This window comes from Schistocerca piceifrons, chromosome 4 (genome assembly GCF_021461385.2).
Source record: "Schistocerca piceifrons isolate TAMUIC-IGC-003096 chromosome 4, iqSchPice1.1, whole genome shotgun sequence".
NCBI classification, from domain to species: Eukaryota; Metazoa; Arthropoda; class Insecta; order Orthoptera; family Acrididae; genus Schistocerca; species Schistocerca piceifrons.
The window spans coordinates 401,245,062-401,270,649 of NC_060141.1; the positions used below are offsets into that span (position 1 = coordinate 401,245,062).

General features: G+C 40.7%; 1 protein-coding gene across 2 annotated transcripts in view; it reads right to left on the bottom strand.

Moving 5' to 3' along the window:
- Positions 1–17,707, bottom strand: part of LOC124794928 (UDP-glucose 6-dehydrogenase) — a 104,245-nt gene extending 86,538 nt beyond the window's left edge. For both annotated transcript variants that reach the window (XM_047258636.1, XM_047258637.1), the window contains exons 1-3: positions 17,562–17,707; positions 17,280–17,439; positions 13,173–13,310 (exon numbers count right to left, since the gene is read on the bottom strand). In XM_047258636.1, the coding sequence (XP_047114592.1) occupies positions 13,173–13,310; positions 17,280–17,438 (297 nt within the window). In that variant the 5' untranslated portion in view covers position 17,439; positions 17,562–17,707. The remainder of the gene's footprint in view (positions 1–13,172; positions 13,311–17,279; positions 17,440–17,561) is intronic.
- Positions 17,708–25,588: the final 7,881 nt, after the last annotated feature.

The following is a 25,588-nucleotide window of genomic DNA, read 5'->3' on the forward strand; positions in this document are numbered from 1 at the left end:
TGGCGCCAAAACCTCTGCATCAGTAAATAAATTTTAAAAAAAGAGGTGGAAGACGAACGTTTTCTCTGCCCCGAGTTTCGACCACTGCATTTTTCATACTTTATACAACGAAGTAAATACAAATTACGTATTGTTCATCTTCGAATGTAGCAGCATTTCACCAATGTACTACGAAAATCTGACTGGAAAGACTGTTTTGGATGTTTATCAATATGGCCAACGCTACGTTCTGAATTTTTTCCTACCTGACTACCTGTGAGAAGAGATCGTCACTAATAGGAATTTTACAAATTGTGAATCACATGCAGTATTCTCTTCACCATAAGAATAATACGAATATAAACATTTTGCCATGTATTCTTTCGTGTTTGCTGCAATCTCATTTAAATCCTGTCTGCTTAATAAACTACGAAACTAGAGTGAGACAACAGCAAACACGGAAGAATATACATATCATGTCATGTTTATATTCGTATTATTCTTATGCCTAATAGTGATACAGTCAGAAATGAAGCACGGCAATTGACTAGTTTTTAAATCTACGATGACTCTAATTTCTGTGCAGAATGTAATGTACTAAAGAGGCGTCTGCAAAGATTTTCAAACGGAGAAAAATTTTCGCTAAACTCTCGTTCAGAACAACTTCTATCATACGCAGTCTATTATTTGGTTCTTGTTGATCTTTATCAAAGAAAGCAGCAGTGTAAGTAACAACAAATAGCAGTCTCTTGCCATTGTTTCGCTAATAAGACGATCCCTCTTTTTTCTTTAAAAAAAAAAAAAAAAAAAAAAAAAAAAGCCGCGGTAGCGCGCACAACAGCAAGCCATGCGGCAAGTGGCGACAGGCCGTAAACACTCATTAACAGAATGTGACAAACACTGCATGACACAGTACCATAATACATTTTTAGCTTAGAGTGACGTAAACACCTACAACAGAGAACGACACCTATCAGATCAAAGAAAAATAAGCAATCAATTCAAACCAAACGAAGCACCTGAAAAAGGAAGGGTACCCGTATAAATATGGACGGAGCCCCTGACGCATAGCAATGGCTACCTGGTAAAGCTTAACTGCTAAGCTTACGACTCGAACCAAACTACTGTAGCTAGTTGTATCGTCATTCATTCGACCTAAATTGTGTCTCGTATTACAATGGACCAATTTTGTTTCGATTTGGAGGTGCAGCCTAAAACTTTTCTCTCCCCTTGAATTTCGAGTCTCAAATTTCAGGTGCGGCTTAGATTCGAGTGCGGCTTAGATTCGAGTAAATACGGTATGTGTTGCAAAACATGATGACAACCACAGGTAGCAGTCGCTCCACCAAAGAACTGACCAATGGCAAATGAGGGCCATCAAGCAGAGAATGGCAATGCCGGCAGCATGGATTATCTTACTGCACAGATTGCAGATGACTTCACCAATTCAACCTGACAAAGACGATGGAAACATGACCTACGAGGTATATAGAGGCCAATCAGCATGATGGAAAGCCCAGGGGGGTAACAGAGTCATTGGGAGGCAGGAAGGGAGGAAGAGAATCAACAGAAACTGGTCACTCTCACAGAGGTCATCCTGTGGTGACCAGTGTAAGGAAGGATGAAGGGTTGGGGAACAGAGCGGAAGATCAGTGGCAGAGAAAGTGCTACATGCAGCACTAAAATGGGAAGGGGGACCATCATTAAGAAGGCACAGGTTGTGGCCTACAAGAAACTTGTCAGTGAGGGGCCCCCCACCTAGATGACTAAGCACAGCTCCGCAGAGAGTGATGGGAATTAAAATCCCCAACGAGGAGGAAAGGAGGGGGGAGTTGCTGAAGGAGGACAGTTAGGGCATCAGATGTAGGTTGCCAGACAGTAGGAAAGCAGAGATTGCAAAGTCCAAGTGCACCCAAAAAGAAACTGCTTCCAATGTGATACGAACTGGGATTCACGTACTATCAATATCCATATGGACCAACCTGCAGATGCCACCAGAAATCCTCATAAGACCAACTCAGTTCCAACAGAAAGCACAAAACTCATGAATAGACAGTGAGTGAGTATCAGTACAGTGAGATTCCTGGAGAACGACCCAAAGTTGCCGAGTAGAAGACAAGACAGTAGTATCCATTACACACTGAAGAGCCAAAGAAACTGGTACACCTGCCTAATATCGTGTAGGGCTTCTGCGAGCATGCAGAAGTGCTGCAACATGATGTGGCATGGAGAAGACTGATGTCTGTCGTAGTGGTGGAGGGATTGACATCATGAATCCTACATAGCTCTCTGTAAATCTGTAAGAATACGAGGGGATGGAGATCTCCTCTGAACAGCATGTTGCAAGGCATCGTAGATATGCTCAAATGTTCAAGTCTGGGGAGTCTGGTGGCCAGCAAAAGTGTTTAAACTCAGAAAAGTGTTCCTGGAACCACATGTAGCAATTCTAGGCATGTGGGGGCTTGCATTGTCCTGCTGGAATAGTCCAAGTTCTTCGAAGTGTGCAATGGACAGGAATGGATGCAGCTGAGCAGACAGGATGCTTACATATGTGTCACCTGCCATAGTCATAACTAGACATTTCAGTGGTCCCATATCACTCTAATTGCAGACGCCCCACACCATTACAGAGCCTCCACCACCTTGAACAGTCCCCTGCTGACATGCAGGGTCTATGGATTCATGAGGTTGTCTCCATACCCGTACAAATCCATCTGCTCGATACAATTAAAATGAGACTCATCTGACCAGGCAACACGTTTCCAGTCATCAACAATTCAATGTTGGTGTTGGTGTTGGTGGGCCCAGGTGAGGTGTAAAGCTTTGTGTCGTGCGGTCATTAAGGGTACATGAGTGGGCCTTCAGCTCCGAAAGCCCGTAACAAGGATGTTCTATTGAATGGTTTGCACGCTGACACTTGTTGATGGCCCAGCACTGAAATTTGCAGAAGGTTTGCACTTTTGTCACATTGAACGATTCTCTTCAGTCATCATCGATCTCGTTCCTGCAGGATCTTTTTCTGGCTGCAGCGATGTTGGAGATTTGATGTTTTACTGGATTCCTGATATTCATGGTACACTCATGAAATTGTCATACGGGAAAATCCCCACTTCATTGCTACCTTGGAGAAGCTGTGTGCCATCGCTCAAGCACCGACTATAACACCATATTCAAACACACTTAGATCTTCATAACCTGCCATTGTAGCAGCAGTAAACTATCTAAAAACTGTGTCAGACACTTGTTGTCTTATGTAGGCAATGCCAACTGCAGTGCCGTATTCTGCCTGTTTACATATCTCTGTATTTGAATACATGTGCATATACCAGTTTCTTCGGTGCTTCAGTATAGTTCCATTGAATGATCACAGGGTGGGTATGAAAATGGGTGGTAAATAGGTTGGAGCAAATCATGCCACTGGATCACCATCCGTCACCAACGATGATGTGATGACATCCAGAAATAAGACGTTAGACTCAAGTTGCGAGGGGGAGATGGTACCTCCAGAGGCACCGGCATGGGGGGAAGGGCTTGCTCTGAGACTTATGCTCGTACTACTTCTCCTTTGGAGGTTGAGGAGGGCAGGGCACAGAGGCAGAGCTGGCTTCTGCAAGATCCAGAACTGAAAGAGAGTGGGCGATCTTGGAGCGCACGGACTGTGTGTCCCATTGCCGAATTGTTGTATCAGGCCTCCAGTCTGAGACACACAGGGCGGAGGGGGGAAGGGGGGGGGGGGTGTCCTGGGAGGGAACCCTACCACCAGCAGCACCAAAAAAGGGTGGGTGTCCACAACCTCCACACAGCAGGAAAACATATGACCAAAACCAAGCACTGGCAGCGTTCACAGGTAGCGGGGCGTACGGCTTTACATCACATTGATAACACAAAATGTTGACCAGCTCTAGGATGGTATCTCCCAAGAAGGCCAGAATAAAGGCGCCAGTGTCAGCACAGTTGTCTTTACTATCCTTCTGCACATGTTGAGCAAAATGAACGGTGCATCGCTCCAGCCCACTTTGGCCCAAAGTCCCTGATCAGTTTTAAGGATGAGATCCTTATGAAAAATCACTTCCTGGGCCATATTCAAAGACTGGTGAGACTCTGGGACATTTCCAAGATGATCTCAAGCACAAAGAGCAGCAGACTGGATGCATCTTACTGAGATACTTCAGTTCACCAAACTTGTCCTCAATATTCTTCACAAAAAACAATGGCTTTGTGGCATTGAATGTGTCCCCATCCATCCTAGTACAGACCAGGTACTGGGGAAAATGTTTCATCCCAAATGCAAGCCCAGCCCTCCTCCCACAGGGCAGCCAGAGAAGGGAAGATTGCAGAGTCCTAAGAAGCAGCATTCAATGATCCGTTACCAATAGAAGAGATGGCAGTTTGAGAATGGCCAGATTTTTGCAGCTTGAGATGCTTCATGTGCCAAGCATCTTGCCTGATAACAACCCACTCTGCTCAGAGGCTCTCCTCATGGGCACCACCCACCACAGCAAAGGCCATCTGGCACGGTGGCCACTGCCAGTAGTTATGATGCTCCTGGATGACAAGCAACCACTCCTTGGCACATATGGGAAGCCAACAGCTCAGGCATCAGTAGTGTGATCCCTGTGTTGTCAGTAGGCTCAGCCAGATGAGAACATAACAGCCCCACCATACAGACTAGCTGCATGTGCTGGTGACCTAGCAGGGCAAAGGGTGGTTAGGTGGGGAAGGAAGGGGGGAAGGGGGGAGAGACAAATCCACACTGTAGATGCTATGGAGGGAGTTCTTTCCCAAATGACTCACACTAAGGACATAAGATTTAGAAGTGGAGGTCAAACACCTAGGGGGTACCTGAAAACACCAAAAATGATGAAAGAGAAAAGGCAAGAGAAACAAAACCACAAGAAATACAGAAAACCACATGGATCGCCAGGTCGACATAACTAAGAGCACTGAAGGAGGGGAAGTGAAGGGCAGGAGGAAAGGAGCGAGGATGGGGAGGGAGGGGTGCAGAGAAGAAGAGGCTGCAACAGCTTGGGGTCCCATGCTCGAACTCACGAAAGAACCACTCACGAAAGAACCATGAGCTCCCCGGGGAGGGAAGGGTGGGGGTTGAATAGCAACAAAAACCTGGTTTCAGATTGGAATATTTATCATAAGTTAGTTGTCAATGGTGATGGCACATTTATTGCAGTAAAGAACTCAGTAATATCGAGACAGGTCATTATGGGTTCTGAATGTGAATGAATCTGGGTGAAGTTAAGCATCATAAGTCAGCCAAAAATGAGCATTGGATGCTTTTATAAAATTCTGTAGTTGTAGAGCATTTCAGAGAGAACTTGCAGAATATCGTTAATAATTTCCTCGATCATGCTGTAGTAATGGGGGGTGACTTCAACTTGCCAGGTATACAGTGAGAGAGTCATGCTATCAAAACTAGTGTCATTGACTAGGATTTGTGTGACATTATTTGAATATCGATTTCAAAAATTACTTCGAGCAGATGGGTAGAGAACCATCTTGTGAGTCTTAGGCATCCTAGCAACAGACGGACTTGAACTTATCAAATCACTTAACACAGAGTAAGGTATCAGTGTCCATAAGACTGTGATGGCAACTATGAGCACCGGTTTTACAATGAATGTTAAGAAAGGTAGGAAGATATTTTTGCTTAGCAAGAGTGACAGGATAAAAACTGCAGAGTATCTGAGGAGGCAGCATCAAATATTCAGTGATGAAGACAAAGATGTGAGGCACAAATGGAAAAAATTCAAAAGTACTGTTTAATATGCCTTAGACAAGTATGTTCTGAGCATGTTTTTAAGGGATTAGGAAGATCCATAATTGTTAATAGCCATGTTAGAAAACTGACACATAAACAAAGAGAGCTTCGTCACTCTTTCAAGAGAAGTCAAAACCTAGTTGACAGACAAAAACTGAATGAAACTAAAATGAGTATGGGGTCAGCAATGAGAGAAGCGTTCAATGGCTCTGCAAGTAATATTTTGGAAACTGATCTCAGTAAAAACCATAAGAGGCTTTGATCTTATGTAAAAATCAATAAGTCATTCAAAATCCTCTGTTCATTCACTCCGTGACCATACTGGCACTAAAATGGAAGATAACAGAGAGAAGTCTGAAATGCTGAATTTGGTCTTCTAAAATGCTTTCACCGTGGAAGATTGTAACAGGGTCCCTCTTGTCAATCACCATATGGACATCGATATGGCAGGTATTGAGATAACCAACTGTGGATTAGAAAAACAATTACAGTCACTTAGAAGTGGAAAGGCATCAAGAGCAAATGAAATCAAATGGGCGAGGGCCTCCCATCACCTAGATCTGGTGCAAGTCTTTTTAGTTGGTGCCACTTCAGTGACTTGCTTGTCATTGAGGATGAGATGATGGTGAAGATAACAGAACACCCAGTACCCGAGTGGAGCAAATCTCTGACCCAGCTGGGAATCAAACCCAGGCCCCTCGCATGGCATTCTACCATGCTGAACCTCTGAGCTATGAAGGCGGACATCAGGAGCAGATGAGATATCTATAAGATTCTGCAAAGATCATGCAAAAGAATTTGCTCCCCTTCTAGCAAGAGTTTATCGTAGATTGGCGCTATGAAGGCGGACATCAGGAGCAGATGAGATATCTATAAGATTCTGCAAAGATCATGCAAAAGAATTTGCTCCCCTTCTAGCAAGAGTTTATCGTAGATTGGCGGAGTAAAGAAGGGTACCTATCGATCAGATAAAGGTACAGGTCAGTTCCATTTTCAGAAGGGCCTTAGGACAGATGCATGTAATTATAGGCCTATACTGTTGACAATCTGTTTTAGAATTACAAAACACGTTTTATGCTCAAGAATTATAACACTTTTGGAAAATAAAAATCTCCTCCATAAAAAATCAATATGGATTCCATAAACAGAGATCTTGCAAAACTCAGCTCACTCTGTTTCTCCACGAGATCCATAGTCTATTGACAATGGCACTCAGGTTGACGATGTGTTCCTTGACTTCAGAAAGGCACTAACACCGTCCCACACTGCTGGTTGGTCAAAAAAAATATGGGTTTATCAAATGTTGGACCAGATTTACGAATGGATTCCAGAATTCCTTGCGGACAGAACTCAACGTGTTGCCCTAAGGATGTGTAATAGGACCATTACTGTTTACAGTGTATATAAATGACCTAGTGGAATGGATCAGAAGCTCTTTAAGACTGCTCACAGATGATAGGACTGTCTACAGGAAAGTAGCAATGCCAGATGACATTATCGAATATCAGAATGACATGCAAGGTATTGATGAATTGAGCAGGCTCTGGCAGTTGACACTGAATGTGAATAAGTGTTATGTATTGCACATACATAGGAGAAGAAATCCTTCCACATACATCCCGTGAAATGACCATAAAGAGAAAACTGGAGAAATTAGAGATAATACAGAGGCTTAACGGCAATCACTCTTCCCTCACACCATTTGCGAGTGGAATAGGCGAAGGGGGATCAGAAGTACCCTCTGTCACACACCATTAGGGGGCTTGCAAAGTATGATGTAGACCTAGATCCTGGTGCCCTTTGAATCACGCGTGAACATTGCTAGCTGCATGGCATGTTGCACTGTCCTGCAGGTACATGCTATTGTGCCACGAAAAAGCAAACTGCAAGTAGGGGTGGACATAGTGCCTGAGGATAGGTTCATAATTGTGTTGATCCAATGTCCCTTTCAGAATGATGAAATCACACAATGAATGCCCTCTGTCTTCCTGGACCTTTCCAAAGATTGTTGCAGTGTGTTTGCTTTCAGACTTTTCATGCCATAAACGCCAACAGCCATCTGTCCAATGGTGCATAAAACATAGTTCATATGAAGTGGCCACCTGTCGCCACTCAGTGGACATCCAGTTGTGATACTGGCATGCAAATTCCACCTGCATCACCAATGAACAGCAGTCAGTATTGGTGCCTGAACCAGGTGCTTGCTGTGTCTGAAGTTCCATGTGGCTTTTTGCGGATGATGCTGTAGTATACAGAGAAGTTGTGCATTAGAAAATTGTAGCGAAATGCAGGAAGATCTGCAGCGAATAGGCACTTGGTACAGGGAGTGGCAACTGACTCTTAACATAGACAAATGTAATGTATTGCGAATACATAGAAAGAAGGATCCTTTATTGTATGATTACATGATAGTGGAACAAACACTGGTAGCAGTTACTTCTGTAAAATATCTGGGAGTATGCGTGCGGAACAATTTGAAGTGGAATGATCATATAAAATTAATTGTTGGTAAGGTGGGTACCAGGTTGAGATTCATTGGGAGAGTCCTTAGAAAATGTAGTCCATAAACAAAGGAGGTGGCTTACAAAACACTCGTTCGACCTATACTTGAGTATTGCTCATCAGTGTGGGATCTGTACCAGATCGGGTTGACAGAGGAGATAGAAAAGATCCAAAAAAGAGCAGCGCGTTTCATCACAGGGTTATTTGGTAAACATGATAGCGTTACAGAGATGTTTAGCAAACTCAAGTGGCAGACTCTGCAAGAGAGGCGCTCTGCATCGCGGTGTAGCTTGCTGTCCAGGTTTCGAGAGGGTGCGTTTCTGGATGAGGTATCGAATATATTGCTTCCCCCCTACTTATACCTCCCGAGGAGATCACGAATGTAAAATTAGAGAGATTCGAGCGTGCACGGAGGGTTTCAGACAGTCATTCTTCCCGCGAACCATATGCGACTGGAACAGAAAGGAGACGTAATGACAGTGGCATGTAAGGTGCTCTCCGCCACACACCGTTGGGTGGCTTGCGGAGTGTGAATGTAGATGTAGGCCCATATGCAGCAACACTTGCTGAATGGTCATTGATGAGACACTATTGCTAGCCCCTTGGTTCATCTGTGCAGTTAGTTGCTCATCAGTTGCACATTTTGCTGTCCACAGTATGCATTAAACATGCCAGTACACAAGAAGTTCATAAAATTAGACATTTTGGATACTCTTCCACCTTAGGCCCAAAAGCCAATGATCATGTCCCTTTAGCTGTCGGGTCAATCACATTACACATTATGACAAAGAATGCACTGTTTACCGTATCCCCCCGATAACCTGCCATTTGCCACCTGTGAGTCGTCATTGTCTCTTGACATCCAACATAGGTGGTGATAGTGTTAATGTGACAGGACCATGTATAATGTGTTACTACTGGTACTTTTGAAGTCCCACAAAGTTTAGTCCTTTGCACAGCATATGCAATGCTTTGTCATTTATATACTTCTCTGTTGGGCTGACTGTTTCTTGCCTTAGCTTCTTTAGCAGACAATCTAAATTTAACTTCAGTTGAGCAGCAGTCTTATAGTGCCAGGTTTCTGTTTGTACATTCCCTCCATTCCATTCACATGAATTTTGCAAGGGATATGGCTATCATTTGGAGATGGAGATAAAGTATCCATTCTTTCTCCACAATCCTTTCTTTGTTTAGTGCCAGCCTGGCACATTTTATCTACATCTACATTTATACTCCATAAGCCACCCAACGGTGTGTGGCGGAGGGCACTTTACGTGCCACTGCCATTACCTCCCTTTCCTGTTCCAGTCGCGTATGGTTCACGGGAAGAACGACTGTCTGAAAGCCTCCGTGCGCACTCTACTCTCTCTAATTTTACATTCGTGATCTCCTCGGGAGGTATAAGTAGGGGGGAAGCAATATATTCGATACCTCATCCAGAAACGCACCCTCTCGAAACCTGAACAGCAAGCTACACCGCGATGCAGAGTGCCTCTCTTGCAGAGTCTGCCACTTGAGTTTGTTAAACATCTCCGTAACGCTATCACGGTTACCAAATAACCCTGTGACGAAACGCGCCACTCTTCTTTGGATCTTCTCTATCTCCTCCGTCAACCCGATCTAGTACGGATCCCACACTGATGAGCAATACTCAAGTATAGGTCGAACGAGTGTTTTGTAAGCCACCTCCTTTGTTGATGGACTACATTTTCTAAGGACTCTCCCAATGAATCTCAACCTGGTACCCGCCTTACCAACAATGTTATATGATCATTCCACTTCAAATCGTTCCGCACGCATACTCCCAGATATTTTACAGAAGTAACTGCTACCAGTGTTTGTTCCGCTATCATATAATCATACAGTAAAGGATCCTTCTTTCTATGTATTCGCAATACATTACACTTGTCTATGTTAAGGGTCAGTTGCCACTCCCTGCACCAAGTGCCTATCCGCTGCAGATCTTCCTGCATTTCGCTACAATTTTCTAATGCTGCAACTTCTCTGTATACTACAGCATCATCCGTGAAAAGCCGCATGGAACTTCCGACACTATCTACTAGGATATTTATATATATTGTGCAAAGCAATGGTCCCATAACACTCCCCTGTGGCACGCCAGAGGTTACTTTAACGTCTGTAGACATCTCTCCATTGATAACAACATGCTGTGTTCTGTTTGCCAAAAACTCCTCAATCCAGCCACACAGCTGGTCTGATATTCCGTAGGCTCTTACTTTGTTTATCAGGCGACAGTGCGGAACTGTATCGAACGCCTTCCGGAAGTCAAGAAAAATAGCATCTACCTGGGAGCCTGTATCTAATATTTTCTGGGTCTCATGAACAAATAAAGTGAGTTGGGTCTCACACGATCGCTGTTTCCGGAATCCATGTTGATTCCTACATAGTAGATGCTGGGTTTCCAAAAACGACATGATACTCGAGCAAAAAACATGTTCTAAAATTCTACAACAGATCGACGTCAGAGATATAGGTCTATAGTTTTGCGCATCTGCTCGCCGACCCTTCTTGAAGACTGGGACTACCTGTGCTCTTTTCCAATCATTTGGAACCTTCCATTCCTCTAGAGACTTGCGGTACACGGCTGTCAGAAGGGGGGCAAGTTCTTTCACGTACTCTGTGTAGAAACGAATTGGTATCCCATCAGGTCCAGTGGACTTTCCTCTGTTGAGTGATTCCAGTTGCTTTTCTATTCCTTGGACACTTATTTCGATGTCAGCCATTTTTTCGTTTGTGCGAGGATTTAGAGAAGGAACTGCAGTGCGGTCTTCCTCTGTGAAACAGGTTTGGGAAAAGGTGTTTAGTATTTCAGCTTTACGCGTGTCATCCTCTGTTTCAATGCCATCATCATCCCGGAGTGTCTGGATATGCTGTTTCGAGCCATTTACTGATTTAACGTAAGACCAGAACTTCCTAGGATTTTCTGTCAAGTCAGTACAGAGAATTTTACTTTCGAATTCACTGAACGCTTCACGCATAGCCCTCCTTACGCTAACTTTGACATTGTTTAGCTTTTTTTTTTCTGAGAGGTTTTGGCTGCGTTTAAACTTGGAGTGAAGCTCTCTTTGCTTTCGCAGTAGTTTCCTAACTTTGTTGTTGTACCACGGTGGGTTTTTCCCGTCCCTCACAGTTTTACTCGGCACATACCTGTCTAAAACGCATTTTACGATTGCCTTAAAACTTTTTCCATAAACACTCAACATTGTCATTGTCGGAACAGAAATTTTCGTTTTGATCTGTTAGGTAGTCTGAAATCTGCCTTCTATTACTCTTGCTAAACAGATAAACCTTCCTCCCTTTTTTTATATTCCTATTAACTTCCATATTCAGGGATGCTGCAACGGCCTTATGATCACTGATTCCCTGTTCTGCACATACAGAGTTGAAAAGTTCGGGTCTGTTTGTTATCAGTAGGTCCAAGATGTTATCTCCATGAGTCTGTTCTCTGTTTAATTGCTCGAGGTAATTTTCGGATAGTGCACTCAGTATAATGTCACTCAATGCTCTGTCCCTACCACCCGTCCTAAACATCTGAGTGTCCCAGTCTATATCTGGTAAATTGAAATCTCCACCTAAGACTATAACATGCTGAGAAAATTTATGTGAAATGTATTCCAAATTTTCTCTCAGTTGTTTTGCCACTAATGCTGCTGAGTCGGGAGGTCGGTAAAAGGAGCCAATTATTACCCTAGCTCGGTTGTTGAGTGTAACCTCCACCCATAATAATTCACAGGAACTATCCACTTCTACTTCACTACAGGATAAACTACTACTAACAGCGACGAACACTCCACCACCGGTTGCATGTAATCTATCCTTTCTAAACACCGTCTGTACCTTTGTAAAAATTTCGGCAGAATTTACCTCTGGCTTCAGCCAGCTTTCTGTACCTATAACGATTTCAGCTTCGGTGCTTTCTATCAGCGCTTGAAGTTCCGGTACTTTACCAACGCAGCTTCGACAGTTTACAATTACAATACAGATTGCTGCTTGGTCCCCGCATGTCCTGACTTTGCCCCGCACCCGTTGAGGCTGTTGCCCTTTCTGTACTTGCCCAAGGCCATCTAACCTAAAAAACCGCCCAGCCCACGCCACACAACCCCTGCTACCCGTGTAGCTGCTTGTTGCGTGTAGTGGACTCCTGACCCATCCAGCGGAACCCGAAACCCCACCACCCTATGGCGCAAGTCGAGGAATCTGCAGCCCACACGGTCGCAGAACCGTCTCAGCCTCTGATTCAGACCCTCCACTCGGCTCTGTACCAAAGGTCCGCAGTCAGTCCTGTCGACGATGCTGCAGATGGTGAGCTCTGCTTTCATCCTGCTAGTGAGACTGGCAGTATTCACCAAATCAGATAGCCGCCAGAAGCCAGAGAGGATTTCCTCCAATCCATAGCAACACACATCATTGGTGCCAACATGAGCGACCACCTGCAGATGGGTGCACCCTTTCCACATCTGGAATGACTCCCCCCGGTATGCACACGGAGTGCACATTGGTTTTCTTCCCCTCTCTTGCTGCCATATCCTGTGTTGTTGACACAATGACACATTTTTACGTACACTGGTATACCTGTTTGTCCCAAAACCTCATGAAAGATCAGTGCACACAGTAGTCCATTCTTCTTCTGGTGCAGCTTATCAAAACTGAGTGTTCTATGAAACATATCACTCCCATACCATTTGGTTCGAGTAAAAAGACCAAGCATCACAATCTGTATTTAACATCTGAGATAATGTAAGTTATCAAAATACAGTATATGTAAACTGACAGTTTGGCTGCAAACCAAACACTTGTAAAACACTCAAAGAAGATTTGTTATTGGACCAAGAGGAAATTGCAACCAACTGAGTGTGGACAATATTTATGACTATTAATTGTAAAATAGGAATCTTACCTTTCCATTTCCAAATGTCTTTGTAGGTGTGTTAACTGAAATAAATATTAGGTCTGCTTCTTTGATAGCAGTTTCAATGTCAGTGGAGAAAAACAGATTGCGTCCTCTGCATTCCTTTACAACATCATCTAGACCAGGCTGTAAAATAATAAAAGAAATGGAATACCGTGAACATCCATATGTATAACTCACCAACAAGATTGAGAACATTTTTTTGTTACATAACAGTTCCTCCTCCATTTAATTCTTCAAACTAATTTTTTCTGCTAGATTCCTCACAGAAAAAGTTATTTTGAAGAATGCACTCCAGTAATATGCTACATCTGCTGCAAAGATTTTAATGTGACACAATTAGTCTATGCATTATGTTGCATTAGTATAATGTTAAATATTGCCCTGGACCATCCAGAAACAGACAGAGAGAGAGAGAGAGAGAGAGAGAGAGAGAGAGAGAGAGAGGAGGAGGCACTAATGATACTAAGTAGAATAAAAAGGGAAAAATTATGGCAGTTTTCATCAATTATTTCTGAAAGCATTTCAACAGGAAGTAATATAAACTTCGCAAACAATGCTAACATTCTTACACTTACCACTAGACTTATAACTAACTCTCTTATGTAGATAACTGTCTAAACCAATTTGACATCCCAAGTTGTCTAAGAGTGATGCTGGTACAAGAATCATTGTCCACAGTGATTTTGCTTGGAACAGGATGTTTGAGCAGAATGCCAAGTTTTGGGAAGTTGCAATTGTACAATGGTCTATATATGATAACATACTATTCCATATCTCAACCTAAGCTGTTGACCAAGCATTACCAATGACAAAATACAATGTTATGAGAAGCAAGGTACTTCTCATTTGTATGTAACAAACATTTTGAAATGTTGCATCTCTATAGTGGTGTTACTAGGCTGATAATTTGAGACGACTACAAGATATAAAAAAGCTAGTAAAACTGTAACTGCTGTGCTTCATCCATAATCTTAGTGTGAGTAACAAATCCGAGGATGTTATGTCTTTGACCAAACTCATCTCCTGGCCACTCAAAGCCTGGAAATTTTTAGAGTTCTGCAGTTTAGGGTAGTCTATTAATTAGAAATACAGACATAGTCAAAACAGGATGAAAATATCGAAGATGTATCAATTGGGAACTTCACATTACTCTGTTGCCAATTCAATGGTCCCTTGTCATCTGATAAGATTATTTTGATCCTGGAAAATACTGTGTGGCATGTAAATAATGGGATAAAGACAACAGATTATTAACTGAAGCTTGTGATAGCACTTCACCAATTCAACCTCTACTATGCCCCTCTCTAGCTCAGGACAAATCATTCTGTCCCACAACCAACATACCAAAAAGTAATATAAAGACTAAAAAATCAGTATTCTGTTCTCTTCCTATTTGCACATACATATTGTCGTTAAGTGGCACATCATCATCATCATCATCATCATCATCATCATGTCATGGGACTAAGCCAGCATCTGGTATTGGTAGCTTCATTTGATCAAAGATAATGACATACCAAAAAGAAATACAATTGAATGTGGTTTCTCACTATGAAAGTACTATTAATGGTTGTAACACATGGGTAGATATACATCCATGCCCCATTTATGGTATGATATCACGCTCTGAACTTTTACGATAAAGTTGAACTGCAGAAAACCAGTGAAGATTTGAATTGTTTGAACGCACAAACAGCAGTACTGGCACGAGAAACAGCTGTCATGCTACATATGAATACATCTTCAGAGGCCTTTATATTTCATTGAAGTTTCTCATACTGAGAAAATGTATGGAGTGATCTAAATTTAGCTTGAAAAAACATTTTACAGCCAAGATCGCATTCATCAACATCTATTATTGACAACCAGTTTCAACAGTTTAAACAGTCATCATCTAATCTTCAAAAAAAAATTTAGGGATGAATTGCATTCCATTATGTTTATTTACACTTATGTGAAACGTGACAGTTGTTAATTTGTTACACATATGCAATGTCATTCACATCAATGCATCCACACCTTATTAGACTGGTTCACAGTAGATGCCTACTGTTCAGTTTGTATATTTTACAAACACATGAAATACATCATGAAACTTACTCACCAGGTAAATAATGACCATCCTAAGCACAACTCTCATCTCATTTACAAATCAATTTGCTGTTCTAACAATTGTAATAACTTTGATCTTCTTTAACCCGTCTGTTTGTACCTTTGTGACTGCTCTGCATTAACTGCTGTGTTCAATATATCACTTTGCCTGCTCACAAACAAACTGTCACTTTCCAACCTAACCTAGACCTCCGGTGGCACTACAGATCAGTATTTCACCAAATCAAAAATTTCGTATTCACCTTTGCTAGCTTTGCCAACATGCAACCAAATTGTCACTTTCCAACCTAATCTAGATTTTGAGCTACATTACAGATTGGTGTTATCATAACCTATACTTCAAAAGTTAATACATACACACAAAACTAAGATCTAAGTGATCTGTTCTCCTTCCATTTGCATACATATAGAGTCACCTGCCACATCATCATCATTATGTTTCCCCAACACCCAGTATGACTCCCATTCTAAACTTTTTCCTTTGCATTCGCTTGCCATTAAGAATTTCAATCCAATCACAGATACAATAGGGCTAATAAGAAACTCAGAGTTGGTCCTTCCTTTCAACAACAGAGAACTATTTCTTGTTGCAGATCAGCCACAAGAAAGCACATTGACACATTGTACATATTTATCTACACTGCTGACAATAGAAAAATTCATATAAAAATAGTCAATTACAATATTATTTTCAACTATGCACTACCCTACACATTATTAGAAGTTGGCGTAATGTGACCGTGTGATTAGTTTATTGGCGAGGATTGTCAAATTAACATTGCTTTGGTAGGAAAGAAAAGAAAAATAGTAGTAGTAATAATAATAATAATAATAATAATAACAGGAACCTAATCTTGTTTGTTGATTGTACTAGCTGCTCTGAAGATTACCTAAACAGGAGGCAAAAATATCTAGCAAGTAACATACAAGTGGGGTAGCTGTTTTTCATAATCTTTCTAATAAAAAAGTTTATAAGAATTACACTATCCCAAAAACCAGTGTAGGCACCTACACCAGTAGTCGTTACTCTAACTCTTCTGATCAACCAGCCCAATGGAAATTGTAGGACAAGCATGTTTTCGGTCATTGAAAAGTTATCGGAATTGTAAGACAGTCACTTGGGACTAGCATTTCTTCAAGAGCACAATCTCAAAAATAGAATTAAATACGCATCCTAAAGTACTAGTTCTTTAACAAATATGGTCATGTGAAATGCAACAGAAATTTTAAGGAAACAAAACATTAGCACTTTATATTGGAACACAATCTTTCCCCTCATTTCAGTTTCAGAAAATAACTACTCAGCTAACCAAATGAGTCGGGAAGACTGAAAATCCACACAAAGAATTAATATCAGTGACAAAAGCCCAAACAAGAATGATCAAAGTTTCCCTTGTGCATCCCACACTTACTTTTGAAAATCAGTTTATAGTTTACATTCCAAGTACAAAACACTGCAACTAAATGTTCAGCTGTTAGTGTGTTTGAGTACTGAAACAGATTTTCAATTACAGGGCATAAATTTTATTCTGTCTGACAATAATACAAATAAGTTTGTAGTTCCTCTTCTGTGGGATTTTAAGGAGTAGCAGTGTTGGGGATCTTGGAAGAAGCAGTCAAGTGTTCTTTACTGCTTCAAACTACAACAACGATAGCATCACAGTACTTTTGCACCTGAAAAATGGCAATAATACTAATCGGGGATCTGGTACACTCAGTTTTTTTTGTGGGTAAACTAATGAATAACACGAAATTTGGAGCACGTTTACACAGAATGAACGTATCATAATAGAAGAATGCCGATTTATTTTATTTATAGGAAACCTAACATGGCCTGTAAACATACATCTAAGAAATTTTATTACATTAATTATGGATAATAAACAAAATATGTTTGTGGGAAAATTAGGTTATATAAATATCAGCGCACACATCTCAAATGGTACAGCTTAACAAAAAATATTAAAATTTTGAAGTTACCTCATATATTGGTAATTTCTCCGAATTCCATTGCGCTATTCTCTCCGTGCTTTTGTCAACTACGGTGACTCTGATTTTTGGACATTTCAACGCTATAACACTGCAGGTGGGTCCACCAACGTACCCGGCACCAATGCAACAAATTTTGTTGATAACCATGCTGTTAAGAGGTGCGGAAATTAGAATAGTTCTCAATTTACACACAGGCAATTAAGAAATGTCTGACAATTAAACAAAATCCTTTTCTTCTGAGTAATGCTGACGAAAAGACTTCTCGCTCACCTGCCTAATATGTGTACTGTCGCACTAAATTAACTACCGTTTACTATTGCTTTGCGAGATCGAATGCGAAAAAGCACCCAGCGAATCTCACGTCACACACCCACTTCCACGCACACCGTCCCTGCTGCTGGTTACATGCACACTGATTCTACAGGAGCGAAGCCTTGTGTTTTGATGAGACGCCAGATGACACTGTCTCTCTTCGCCCCCCACTACACCGACCGAAACAGAAGCGCGCGGTATTTAAAATAGCAATCTTCGAGTCGCTTCGGTCTAACTCTATGTTTCGACGCCAGTTTCCAGCAAAAGCGGTATTACGCGTGTTTGTTTGACGGATTTTCGCACTCGCATACTTGACCTCGTATCTAGCTGGAAATGCTATATTCTGTTACGGTACATATTTATTTGAAAGCGCACGGGTACGAAGATTTAAAAGTCATCCAGGTATCATCTTACAGAATCTGCCATTGAAATAAGATAAAAATAATTAGCTCAGAAATATATAAACACAGAATATATAAGTATGCCTTTATGAAGATGGGGCGGCTGGTCGTCGTGGCCTTGATGAAGGAACCATCCCAGCATTTACTTGAAATAATTTAGGAAAACCTAAATTAGATGTCTGGACAGAGCAAACACTGTCCTCCAGAATATGGAGTCTGTGTCTTTACAACTGCACTGCCTCATTCGTTTGGTCCTTTTGTAAACTAGTTTCTGATTTACACAAAACTTGCTCTAGAAAACTTATAACATGAAACATAGTTTTGCTCTTCATTGCTGCACATTCAGGACATCTGCTGGTGACTCCTGAACCATGAATATGTACCTTGCACTCAGGGTCAGCCTTACGCATGTGCAAACGGTGCAATCGCACAGGCCTACGCGCTTGTAGGGGGCAGGGGTAGTTGTAGGGACGACAGTCTGGATGACTGACAGATCTGGCCTCGTAACATTAACCAAAACGGCCTTGCTATGCTGGTACTGCGAACGGCTGAAAGCAAGGGAAAAACACAGACGCAATTTTTTCCGAAGGCATGCAGCTTTACTGTATGGTTAAATGATGATGGCGTCTCCTTGGGTAAAATATTCCGGGGGTGAAATAGTCCCCCTTTTGTATTTCCGAGCAGGGACTACTCAGGAGGACGTCGTTATCAGCAAAAACAAAACTGGCGTTCTATGGATTGGAGCGTGGAATGTCAGATCCCTTAATCGGGTAGGTAGGTTAGAAAATTTAAAAAGGGAAATGGATAGGTTAAAGTGAGATATAATGGGAATTAGTGAAGTTCACTGTCAGGAAGAACAAGACTTCTGGTAGGTGGATACAGGGTTATAAATACAAAATCAAATAGGAGTAATGCAGGAGCAGGTTTAGTAATGAATACAAAAATGGGAACACAAGGTAAGCTTCTACAAACATCATAGTGAATGCATTATTGTAGGCAAGATAGACATGAAGCCCGCACGTGCCACAGTAGAACAAGTCTATATGCCAACTAGCTCCGCAGACGACGAAGACATTGAAGAAATGTATGATGAGATAGAAGAAATTATTCAAATAGTGAAGGGAAATGAAAATTTAATAGTCATGTGGGACTGGAAAAGGAAAGGAAAAACTGTAGATGGGTATGGAATGGTGGTAACGAATGAAAGAGGAAGCCACCTGGTAGAATTTTGCACAGAGCCTAACTTAATCATAGCTAACACTTGGTTTAAAAATCGTGAAAGAAGGCTGTATTCGTGGAAGAGGCTTGGAGACACTGGAAGGTTTCAGGTAGATTATATAATGGTAAGACAGAGATTTAGGAACCAGGTTTTAAACTGTAAGACATTTTCAGTGACAGATGTGGACTCTGACCACTAGCTATCGGTTATGAACTATAGACAAAAACTGAAGAAACTGCGGAAAGCTGGGAATTTCAGGAGATGGGATCTGGATAAACTGAAAGAACCAGAGGTTTACACAGTTTCAGAGAGGGCGTTAGGGAACGATTGACAAGAACAGTGGAGAGAAATACAGTAGAAGAAGAATGGGTAGCTTTGAGAGATGAAATAGTGAAGGCAGCAGAGTATCAAGTAGGTAAAAAGATGAGGGCTAGTAGAAATCCTTGCATAACAGAAGAGATATTGAATTTAATTGATGAAAGGAGAAAATATAAAAATGCAGTAATTGAAGTAGGCAAACAGGAATACAAATGTCTCAAAAATAAGATCGACAGAAAGTGCAAAATGCCTAAGCAGGGATGGCTAGAGGACAAATGTAAGGATATAGAGGCATAAATCAGTAGGCATAAGATAGATACTGTCTACAGGAAAATTAAAGAGATCTTTGGAGAAAAGAGAACCACTTGTAACAATATCAAGAGCTCAGATGGAAAACCAGTTCTAAGCCAGGAAGGGAATGTGGAGGGTGAAAGGAGTATATAGAGGATCCATACAAGAGCGATGTACTAGAGCGTGATATTATAGAAATGGAAGAGGATGTAGATGAAGGTGAATTTGAAATAATACTGAAAGACCTAAGTCGAAAAAAGGCCCCGGAAGCAGGCAACATTTCATTAGAACTACTGATAGCGTTGGGAGAGCCAGTCCTGACAAAACTTTACCATCTGGTGAGCAAGATGTATCAGACAGGCCAAACACCCTCAGACTTTAAGAATAATATAATAATTCCAATCCCAAATAAAACATGTGTTGACAGATGTGAAAATTACCGAACTATCAGTTTAATAAGTCACAGCTGCAAAATACTAACACGAATTCTTCACAGACGAATGGTAAAACTTGTAGAAGCCAACCTTGGGGAGGATCAGTTTGGATTCTGTAGAAATGTTGGAACACATGAGGCAATACAGACCCTATGACGTATCTTAGAAGATAGATTAAGGAAAGGCAAACCTACGTTTCTAGCATTTGTAGACTTAGAGAAGGCTTTTGACAATGTTGTGTAGAGTACTCTCTTTCAAATGCTGAAGGTGGCACGGGCCAAATACAGGGAGCGAAAAGCTATTTACAATTTGTACAGAAACCAGATGGCAGTTATAAGAGTCGATGGGCATGAAGGAGAAGCAGTGGTTGGGAAGGGAGTGAGACAGGTTGTAGCCTATCCTCGATGTTATTCAATCTGTATACTGAGCAAGCAGTAGAGGAAACAAAAGAAAAATTTGGAGCAGGAATTAAAATCCATGGAGAAGAACTAAAAACTTTGAGGTTTGCCGATGACATTGTAATTCTGTCAGAGATAGCAAAGGATCTGGAAGAACAGTTGTATGGAATGGACAGTGTCTTGAAATGAGGGTATAAGATGAACATCAGCAAAAACAAAACGAGGGTAATGGAATGTAGTCGAATGAAATCGGGTGACGGTGAGGGAATTAGATTAGGAAATGAGACACTTTAAGTACTAGATGAGTTTTGCTATTTGGGGAGCAAAATAATTGATGATGGTCGAAGTAGAGAGGATATAAAATGTAGACTGGCAATGGCAAGGAAAGCGTTTCTGAAGAAGAGAAATTTGTTAACATCGAGTATAGATTTAAGCGTCAGAAAGTCTTTTCTGAAACTATTTGTATGGAGTGTAGCCATGTATCGAAGTGAAATATGAACAATAACTAGTGTAGACAACAAGGAAGCTTTCGAAATGTGGTGCTACAGAAGAATGCTGAAAATTAGATGGGTAGAACACGTAACTAATGCGGAGGTACTGAACAGAATTGGGGAGAAGAGGAATTTGTGGCACAGTTTGACTACAAGAAGGTATCGGTTGGTAGAACATGTTCTGAGGCATCAAGGGATCACCAATTTAGTATTGGAGGGCACTGTGGAGGGTAAGAATCGTAGATGGAGACCAAGAGATGAATAAACTAAGCAGATTCAGATGGATGTATACCAGCCTCTGGACTGATGACCACAACAACAACAACCTGAAACAAATAAAATAAGGTGTTTTATAAAATACTTTTAATGTAATGTAATTCTATTATACACCCATTGTGACACAACCATGGCCACTGGAGTACATCTCAGAAAATCATGCCTGCATTGGAGTCGAGGGAACCAGGGGCTAAGATACTGACTCGCTGTAGTAACATGTATAGTCATCACATGAATATTGCTCTTATGCATAAATAAGAGGTACGCGGTCATTGTTTCTCAGTGACTCTCTACTCCCTCTCTACTCATTGTTGTGGCTAACAATCAAGAATTTTTCCGTCAGCAGGTGTTACTCACAGAATTTGTTCATTGTCGTCAGTTTAAACGTAAGGTACTTTTCCAGTTCACAACATTTCACGTGTTGTGTATGCACTCTGTGTGAAGATACAGTGTTTTTGCATGTCCTGTGAAGATCGAAGTGCCAACACGGAAATGTCTCGTGAAAGGGACAGATGTAGAAAATACTATTCTGGTGCTCAAAAGGTCAAGAAAGTGCTACAGCATGAACAATTTTTGAGCTCACCAAAAGGCGCTTTCGAAAAATTTCTTCGACCAACAACTTCAGCCAGCGAGCTAAAAGTCTGCTTAAAGGACGATGGCATCAACAGTAGCCTCTCATCATGTGGTGCTTTAGATACAAGTGAACATGAAACACTGAAATGTGGACCTTCTGTTATCTCCTATTCAGGTACGCCTGGTAGTAGCAATTGTGAAATAATCACAAATTCGAAACCAGGCACTTTGTATAATACGCTAAATCCTCCATGATAAATGAATCTGTACAGAAAAGCCCTTCTAAAATTGTAAATTTTGAGTATCCCTTAAATAAGAACAGAAGAAAATTTTCAGCTGATTTTTACGTAAGACCTTTACCAAATGGAGAAAAAAGGGATCGTAATGGGCTTATGTATTCGAAATCTACCGACAAAGGTTTTCTGTTTTTGTTGTAAACTTTTTTTATCTCCTTCAAACAGGTTGTCAAGTGATTAACTCTGCCCTTGAGTTCATTTAAGAAATTGGTTTCAAGAGCAGGAGCAATCATTTAAACACATAAACTGAACAAAAATTGATAGAATGTAAGATATGTTCGAAAGAAAAATGTGGTGTTGATCAAATTGACCTAGAATTACTGGAAGAGAGAAGGAACATTGGCGTCAGTTTCTAAAAAGAATGGTATTCACCGTAAGGCACCTTGCTCAACATAATGTAGCCCACAAGGGAACCAGCGACAAGCTCTATCAAGAAAATAATAGTAATTTTCTTGGTTTGATCGAAATGATAGCAGAATTTGACACTGTTCTGCAGGAACATTTAAGGCGGGTAAAAACTCAAGAAATTCATGACTATTATTTTGCATAAACATTCAGGTTATAACTAACAGTCGAGATCGCAATAATATTTGTTTATTTACCCGTTTCGGCTATTGTTAATGCCATCTTCAGAGTTTTTTGGTCCCCTATGGCTGTTGCTGTCGGCTCCTCGGTTTTCTCATGATACCACGATCTCAACTCTTGGTTTTAACCTAAATATAGCACCAGGTTGCTGTACTCCTTAGACAATGCTGCCTACATTTAAGAAAAACATTCAAACTAAACCCATAAATTTGCTTGCCAATAAAGTAAAAAACAGCATTGTTAATTTTGTAAAAGAAAGTAAATATTTTTCTGCCATACTTGATCGTACTCCTGATGCAAGTCACAGTTAACAAATGGCATTTGTTGTTATGTTTGTAAATTTAGCAGAAGACGCAGTGACTGTGGAAGAACACTTTTTCGAATTCAGGACATCTCTTTGACAACATGAGAAAGTTTGACTGAAACCCTTTTGCAGTGACTAGATCAACTACGACACGAAATTCATGATTAGTGAGGGCAAAGCTACGATAATGGCGTAAATATGAAAGGCTATGGAAGTGGTGTTCACATCAGAATCCTAAAGTGCAATGCAAGAGCATTTTATACGTCATGTGCCAGCCACAGTCTTAATCTTGTATTATCAGATGCAGCAAAATCTACTGCAAAAGCACTCACATTTTTTTTCTGTAATTGAAAGAATATACACTGATTTGAGTCCATCCACTCAGAGGTGGGAAATCTTATTGAAAAGTATACCAACTTTAACAGAGAAGAAGCTTTCAGATACTCGATGGGAAAGTAGGGTGGATAGTGTCAAAGTTACAAGATACCATACAGAAGAAGTCAGAGATACCCTTCTAGAGGTGAGCAACAACACTGTTGAATTGAAAAAAAAAAGAGCGAAGCACACTCACTTGCTGTGAAAGTTAAAAATACATGCCAGATGAAGAATTGAAAATGCTATGTAAAAACCTTCAGATAGAGCTAGGTGTAAACATAAATGGTGACTGTTCAAAAGACATTGCTCTATCAGATCTTTTGAAAGAAATTAAAGTGTTCAGAGAAATCGTGCCTGAGGACGTGAAAACTTCTTTGTTAATATTGAACTACAAGAATGACATTGGAAACCCATTTCCCAGTTATATTGCCAACAGAATTATGCTAACTGTGCCAGTGATTTGTTGCCTCCACTGAAAGGAGCTTTTCACGTTTAATGCTTATCAAGAATTATTTCAAAGCATCATCTCGCAAGAACACCTGTTTTCCCTTGACATACTTCCACTGGGACACAGTGTGGTTTCAAAATTGATTTATGAAGATATTATTGATGAATTTTCTCGTCAGAAAGCAAGGAAAAGATGTTTTGTGTAAAGTATGTAAAGCAGAAAATGCTTAGTGTTCATAACCTACAACTCATTTAATTTCTTGTAAATATAGAACACAGTCATGTGATGAAAACATTTAAGTGTATATTCTGAATAATACTTGTGAACCTTATTTGACTTTGGATTTAATTAAATTGGAAGGATTCTCATAGCTAAGTTAGTTTCTATTATTAACATTTTAGTAGTCACATACCCATTAAGATTCCTTCTCTGATTAATTATTTTCCTATTACAACAGTAGGTCTGCTGTAGTAACATCTCTTGATATATTGGTGGTATCTCAATGACAAAACTTAGAATTCTTTTGAACGTGATGAAGGTATATGCCACGTTGGAGGAGGGTGGGGGTCGGGGAAGATGTGGGAGAGCCCCCTGCAAGAAATTATGCAGATGGTCCTGTGTTAGCTACAGCTGGCCTTGCTTGCACTAACTCCATTTTACTCAGAAAACTGACTCCACTCCAGTAAATATGCAACTATACAGCCATACACGTCTTCCTGTCCTCCCCTCTGTCCAACTCAAAAACTGAGTCAGCATTCCCCCATGACAATTGAGATGTTGAACTCAGAAGAAAGTTTCTTGAGACAGTGTAACTCATGGCATGCATTATCAGACACGTTTCAGTATGTATATTGAAGGTTACATCATTTGTGTAGAATATTTGAAAACCTATACAGTCAGTCAGTGGTAATGTATATCAAGAGTTTCACATATCAGAAAACGTTAAAATTATAGTGTTAAGATGTTCAGAATTTTTTTGAAGTCATTGCCTTGTTATTTGAGTTTCGTCAATGTAATACTTATTTGTGTCACTGTAAAGTGATTACAAGTGCATCAATTAACTGTTTGTATTTAATCTCAGTAAAGTAGTTTTCCAGAAAAACCAAAAATTGCTATTATCAGGTTTTCTTTCAAAGAGGCTCAGTGAAGAAGTGCCAGACCATTAATCCGAAGCTCTTAGGTTCAATATTCTGTTAGTCGTAGGATTTGTATCTGTCACTTTTCACTTCTCTTACCGCTGTCAGTGATTGTTAATGGGAAAAAGGCTGAGTTGGACATGAACTGTAGGTCTCCCTATAAATTCCTGGGTAGGTCTGTTTAAAGATCAGAAGAAGACAGCAGAGTACCTTCTCAGAGTAAGACAACACTCAAACCAGCCTTTCTAGTTGACAAAAACTTTACATATTTATCGATAAATAATTACCTGCTTCACTGGGAAGTTTTCTGAGATTTTTGAAAAGGTAATGTACAGTGCTCAAGAACGTTCATACCTTGTGCACAAACCTATGACCTCATCTATGGTTCTTTAAGGAATTGAGCTCCCATGTGTAAAACAACTTCAAACATATGATGATTT